At 43.2% G+C, this 6,933-nt stretch overlaps 1 protein-coding gene across 1 annotated transcript; it reads left to right on the forward strand.

Moving 5' to 3' along the window:
- Positions 1 to 4,259: 4,259 nt before the first annotated feature.
- On the forward strand, positions 4,260 to 6,486 carry LOC140313794 (homeobox protein otx5-A-like). The gene is made up of 3 exons (XM_072391773.1): positions 4,260 to 4,359; positions 5,564 to 5,715; positions 5,848 to 6,486. Exons 1-3 carry the CDS (start codon positions 4,260 to 4,262, stop codon positions 6,484 to 6,486), a joined length of 891 nt encoding a protein of 296 aa, XP_072247874.1.
- The last annotated feature ends 447 nt before the right edge of the window (positions 6,487 to 6,933 follow it).

Here is a 6,933-nt window from a genome sequence, read left to right on the forward strand (position 1 = left end):
TGCGTGTGTGTATGTGTGAGTGTGTAACTGTCTCACACACTCACACATGCACTATAAGCACACTGTGTGCCCACAGACATGCGAAAATACACTATGTGTATCGAACAACATGATATTAGAGGTGCCGAACAGCTGGGGAAATGTGTCTGTGTTTGTTTGTGTTTTGGATCTCGGAAGAGGTGGTTTTCGGTCTATATCATGTCACAAATCATCCTGTGTTGAATACCTGAATGCATATGGTCCCTTTTATCACACAGCATCGCACAGACACATCAAACATCAAATAGTGGTTTGCCAGCCATGTCAGCAGGGGAGGATTCTGGGAAAATGTTGCGTTTATGTTCTCAAAACATAGGGGAAACAAAAGGAATTGTATTTTTTGTACAATCAGGGCCCCGGGATAAATTCATCAGAGTGATTGTTCAGAAGCCATGACTTATTCGAACTTCATTTCAATTTCAGTTTGAAATCCTTTTCCATTTTTGATCCTTTAGAGTGATTGTTCAACTAATTTAGCAATAAAACAGGCAGATGAAACAGTCAGAATCACTCAAATATGCATAGATGCACTAGCCAAATGGATAAGAAAGATTGACTAAGTATTTTTTCTTGTCCGGCACAAATGAGTTTGCTTTTGGCCTCTTAGTTCACTGAAGGCCGTTTGCTAATGAAATAGGATGAGAGAAATCGTGGAGCATATGGGCAAATGTTCTCCATCAACGAGGGATGGGAGTTGAGGTCAACAAGGGGAATAAAAAGAGTTTGGAGAAAATGAAAACTAAATGAAAATACAATAGCAGTGTTTGCCTTCGGGACATGCATGCGTGCTTGTTTCAAAATGGGATGTTTATGAAATGCTATGTGTGTGAGTCTGTGTGTGTAGCACTATAGATTAGATGCACTAAGCCTCTTATGTGTTGGTTGTCCTTAATTTGCTTCTGCTCCGGGTCCTAGTGCGTCTAAACTACCAGCAGACCTTCATCACGAAGCAATTTCCTCACAAACCACCGAGAAACACTCGTCATAAAACAACAGCCTAAAATATGCTGTCCCAGTCAAAGGATATTAATGTATGCACTGACCTCAGGAAGAACATAATATTAAATGTTGCAAAGTAAATTCACTGGAAAAGAGAAAAATTATTACACAAACACATAGGGACAATTCTAACTACTAGTGATAATGAATTGCTCAAGAAGTGCTTGCCCCATAAAAACAGCTACACAGAAATGCAATGTAGCAACTATTTTTCTTTTTTAACCTAAGGAATGTTCCTCGGGTATTTCTTTGAGTGTGACTCTGCTTTCCAATAATTTCCAGTGATCATTCTCATAGGCCTGTCTCATAATCTGTTATTTAACATTGTCATCGTAAGGCTTCTGGTAATTACTCATCAGCAGCACATCCTAGTTTTATGATGTCATGATGTTGTATGTCCACATAAAGATCGAAAATGAAAGATTTGTTTTAAGTAAGCATAGGCAACTGCTGCTTTCAGGCCTTCTGTATTCTTCATGAGGTTAAAAGTTTATTTCCCAAACTATTTTGCAAGAATGAATACAGATTCAAAGAGCTATTCCAATGACTCACCAGGCCTACCACGAGGATCTTGTAAAATTAACAAAAAAAGTATACTAAAAAAAGTTTGTCAGTGTTCAAACTTGTTTGTCTTTTCACAAAAATAAAATCCCAGGAAGGTCGCAATCAACGTTGCCCCTACGTGATGAAGAATTGATTAAGAAAATAAACTATTTCCAAGAAGCTAGCTTCCTGCAGTAGCCGGTTCTTGTAAAATAGCTAAAAAGGAAAGGAGCAGGTACGTCTGTGCGCGTGCACCAGTGTCCCGCGCGCTCTGAGGCATATCTGAGGTCGCTCTGTTCCCGCCGTTTTTTCTACTTTTTTTCATGTCAGTTGGAGGTCTCCAGACATTCCTGTCGTCGGACTCCCCACCGTTAGCTCGGTTTAGCTGTCCTGGTGATGGTTAGCTTAGTTCAGGTTACTGTGACGACACACCAGCGGTAAAAACTAAAAATAAATACAAAAAAAAACGAATAAACAATACATACCTGTACAGGAGTTGAGGAGTCTATAAGGTATCCAAACGTCAGCAGAGCGTCTACACACACATAGGCTGCACGCACACACGCTCGCACACTGGCCTCACAGACCACAACAGTCGCACACAACCTCAGCAGCAGGTGAAGACATTTTATTCGAGAAATTGGAAACGTTCAAACACGCCGGTAAAGTCTCTCTGTCGCTCTGAGTGTGTCTTTATATCTCCGCTTTGGCTTTACAGAGCTAGATAAACCCCTTATACAGTTTGGGCTGCAGCTACATGGGTCTGTGTGTGCGCGTGTGTGTGGATTTTAAACTATAAGAAATCCGATTCAATTAACAAGCGCAGAGAATCGGCTTTGGACACTCTGAAATTGTCTCGACGCAGAGGATGCCACAAGTCAAACCAGCCCTGTGCCCGGGGACAAACAGCTCAGTGTTATTAAGTACACACCGGATCTGACTAAACAAACACATAGCCGAAATAAAAAGCCGAGGCATCCCCTAGAATGTTGTGTAGAAGGTAACAAGATCACCAGATAACCCTCAGTTCCAGTGATCCAGTGACTAACTGGCTGAGGTTGAGTTAGAAGAGAATAACACAAAATGCTTTCGAGCACAAAGGAACAATCAGCCTGCCGCTGTGTCCTTTCAGCAAAGTTCATTTGCTCGATTATTTTACATTTTACATTTTTTTTACATTTATAGGGTCGATTTTCTCTTTTTGCCAGTTTATCAAAGGTATTTTCTAAACACCGCGCAAGTTTGTGTTGTAGAATAAACCACCTGCTTCTCCATATTTTACGGCCTACCTCTTCTATTAATCAAACAGGAGGAATAGATATTATTATTATTATCATTATTATTGTTGTCATTATTGGCTGCGGCGAATGAATGGACGTCGAAGGGAGCATGTTGGGGATCAGAGGGGGGATTTAATAGCAGAACAACGAGGCCTTTGTGTTGCTTTTAATCCGTCCTGTACCCCCTTGTCCGCCTCTCAGTTGCTCTACCTCTGCCTCCACTCTCAGGCAGAGTCGCCCAATTATTTTAGGAGGCCAATTGCAACAATAGCCCGAAACAATAATGGCGTCAATTTCCCGGTTAAGACTCACAGCATCTCAGATGTACCTTGGAACTTTTCTTCTTTCTTATTCCGTCTTTACATGACATGAACTTGCCAAAGGCCTTGATGAACTTGAAATGAAGTCTTTGTGTGTGTGTGTGTGTGTGTGTGTGCGTTTCATTTTTGCGACTATAAACATGTGGGCGCTGCAGCGAAGTTTGCGTGGATTTGGGGTTTCGATGTTTTCGATGGACATACAAGTGGCATGAAAAGAAAGAAAATGTGTGCAAATTATGATGTAGAAAAATAGAATAAAATAAAGGGGCCTAATGGAGCTCACAATGAATAATGGTAAACTTGTGGGCGAGTGTGTTTGCGTAAGAGAGAGAGAGGGAGAGAGAGAATGAGAGAGAGGGAGGGGTGGGTGAGAGGGAAGGAGGGAGGGCTCTGGGTGTCTACTTGGTTAAGAAGTTACTTCTAATTAGCCAGTCTCTTCTCGCTTGCCTCACTTGTCCATCCTGCAGATCCGCATCCTCCTGTCAGGGACCAGGGACAGCCACGGGCCCCTTTGCCTTTTTCAGCACCCATCAGACCGCAGGCGACGAGCCACTGAGGAACTGCTCTCTTCCGGCACTGCGGTGCTCACTGCTATTACGCGCGACTTTGATGGAGAAATAGAATTACAGCACGGGTCTTGTTTAATCAATTTCCACAGATTTTAACCTGTTTTATTATTTTTTTGTTCCGTTTATAGCCCTGGGTTGACTTAAATTGTACTTTTTTATCTGAATAGCGGAAGCGGAGCGTACACTCTGTCCCTAAATCTACTGAAGTTTTGCGCGTCAGGTGAAGACAGGTGTAAAAGGCGCACCGCGGTAAACTAGTGCAGTTGGAACCTCTGGTGCTTGGCTGTAACGCGCAGGGACTTACAACAAAGGTGGTTTAGGAGAAGTCAGGGGAAAATTACGTGACAAACAAGCAGGGAAAAGACAAATAGAGGGAGGGAGTGAGAGGAAAATAGGAGAGGGAGAAGGAGACACCCCCCTGGAGACTGGTCAGAAGAGCCGGCCCCCGGTCTGAGAGAAGGAGAGAGAGAGTGAGGGAGTGAGGGAGCGTTTTAAAGCCGGCAGGAGGCATGATGTCCTACATTAAGCAACCCCATTACGCCGTGAACGGGTTAACGCTGTCCGGCCCGGGCATGGATCTACTCCACTCCGCCGCCGTTGGATATCCCAGTAAGTAAAATCTTTTTTACTTCTATTTAAACCTGTTGTTTACAGTGCCAAGTGAAAAGGAAACACTGACACTAAAGGAATTCACGTTTTTAAGAAATATCTTGTGCGTAAATTAGGCGACAAAAAAAGAAAAAGGGGAGACAGTTTCAGTTGCGTTCTGTTTCTTAACCTTTAACTGCAAGAAACAGCCTCATGTGTACAAATACTGACTCTTCACAACATGTGCTCACATGACCTATAAATTCAGCGGATTACAGAATCAAAAAACAATGAAATTGTGTGTGAATGGAAACACAGCCTGGTCTCACACCGAATTACAGGAACCTGCAATCTGTTGCTCTAATCATTTAACCTATTTAGAAAAGGTCAGTCTTTGAGTCTTTTTTTTAAATCGAACGAAGTCTTCTTTTGTTGTTCGGATGCGCAGCATATTCTGATCTGCATCTGTCATCCATCATCCAGAGTTTGAATGAAACGATGCCGAGGTTTTTGACACTGTGGACAGAAGGCGCGTTACAAAGCTCGGCCTTTTTTGTGGCAGATTAACAGAGTGAATTAGGGGTGACAAAAAAAAGAAGAAGAAGACATCATAATCTGTGATATAGAATGAGTTTTGTTTGGTCGCTTCCAATATTTCGATTCGCACACACTCACTCAAATCTATGATACATTTTGTATTCATTTGTTCGATAATAAACGGATGATGGAGGGACTGTTTATAGTCAAGGTCGATTATTATTCTATTATTTTCTATTATTTATATGACGCTCGCAAACGGGCCAATGACAATGTCCTACAATTTCTAATTCCAGTTTTTACGCGACATGTTCTGGAGAATAACGTCCAAAAAATGAACAGTTTATACATTTAACAATGTTCGAGTAATAATAATAATAAAAGTATAATAATTCAATAATTTAAAGGGTTTTAAGCTGCTAATATTTATTTTTATTCGTATTTATTCGTTATTATTGTTCTTGTCGATAGATCTTTCGAACCATTTCCATCCTATCGATCAGTCAATTAGTCAAATTTAAGTCTGTGTGTTCAAATACGGACGCAGATAAATGGCCTCCACAGGCCCGTGGCGAAAATTCTTCTGCATCATTGAAATAATTACTTCTAGTCCAACGAGGCAGCAGTTAATAATAAGGATAACGATAATAATAATACTGATATTGATGGTAATATTTTTCTTTAACAGGCACCCCACGTAAACAGCGTCGGGAGCGCACCACCTTCACGCGCGCACAGCTGGACATCCTGGAGGCTCTCTTTGCCAAAACCCGCTACCCAGACATCTTCATGAGGGAGGAGGTGGCCCTCAAGATCAACCTGCCAGAGTCTCGAGTCCAGGTAACGCATTATAAAGCGTTTTGAACGGAACTTTAATGATGAAGAAATGTTTGTGTAGAGAGAAATGATTTGTCGAGTTGCTGTGACATACTGGTATTTTAACGTCTCTCATTCCTCTTTGTTACTCATTAGGTCTGGTTCAAGAACCGTCGTGCCAAATGTCGCCAGCAGCAGCAACAGAGCACAGGCCAGTCCAAACCAAGGCCCCCTAAAAAGAAGGCGTCTCCTGCACGTGATACCAATACCGAGGCCAGTGCCAATCCCACCAATGGACCCTACAGTCCTCCACCCCCTCCTCCAGGCACTGCCATCACCCCTAGCTCCAGCTCTGCCAGTGCCACCGTGTCCATCTGGAGCCCAGCCTCCATCTCTCCTCTGCCAGACCCCCTGTCTGTCTCCACCACCCCTTGCATGCAGCGCGCCACCACCTACCCCATGACCTACACCCAGGCGCCGGCCTACAGCCAGAGCTACGCAGGCTCCTCCTCCTACTTCACGGGCCTGGACTGTAGCTCCTACCTGTCTCCGATGCACCCGCAGCTGTCAGGCACCGGAGGAGCCCTGAGCCCCATCACAGCCTCCTCAATGGGTGGGCCCCTCAGCCAATCCCCTGCCTCGCTCTCCTCCCAGGGCTACACAGCCGCCTCACTGGGCTTCGGGGCTGTCGACTGTCTAGACTACAAAGACCAAGCTGCCTGGAAGCTCAATTTCAACGCCGCTGACTGTCTGGACTACAAAGACCAGAACTCATGGAAGTTCCAGGTTTTGTAAATAGCAAAGAGTGGGATGTGGGGAGGGAGGGAAAGAGGGAGTCAGGGGAGGAAGTGAGAAATCAAACAAAATCAAAGTAGGGTGAATAACCCCAGATTACTTTTGGTGTTGTAGAAAAGAAGGACTTGGGACATGGAAATGTATTAATCATATCAGTTGAAGAACTAATCAGCTGAAATAATTTTCTTCGTGTTTGTTCTTTCAGGAAAATAAGTGTGGAAGTTAAATGATCTGTTAATGCTTGGCTTTGTGATTGTAACAGAGACAAATGTTGTGTTTCTACATTAAGCAACAAATATATCAGCCTTCAAATCATTAAATGGCCACATGTAAGGATAACGAGACTGATTTGGTATATGTACGACAAAATCTGACTAGTTAGAGGATAAAAGCTTGACTTATCCTGCTCCGTGGATCAGAAGTTCGAGGCGTGAACTAAACACTGAC

The sequence above is a fragment of the Leuresthes tenuis genome, unplaced genomic scaffold, assembly GCF_036924035.1.
Source record: "Leuresthes tenuis unplaced genomic scaffold, fLeuTen1.0.hap1 SCAF_9, whole genome shotgun sequence".
NCBI lineage: Eukaryota > Metazoa > Chordata > Actinopteri > Atheriniformes > Atherinopsidae > Leuresthes > Leuresthes tenuis.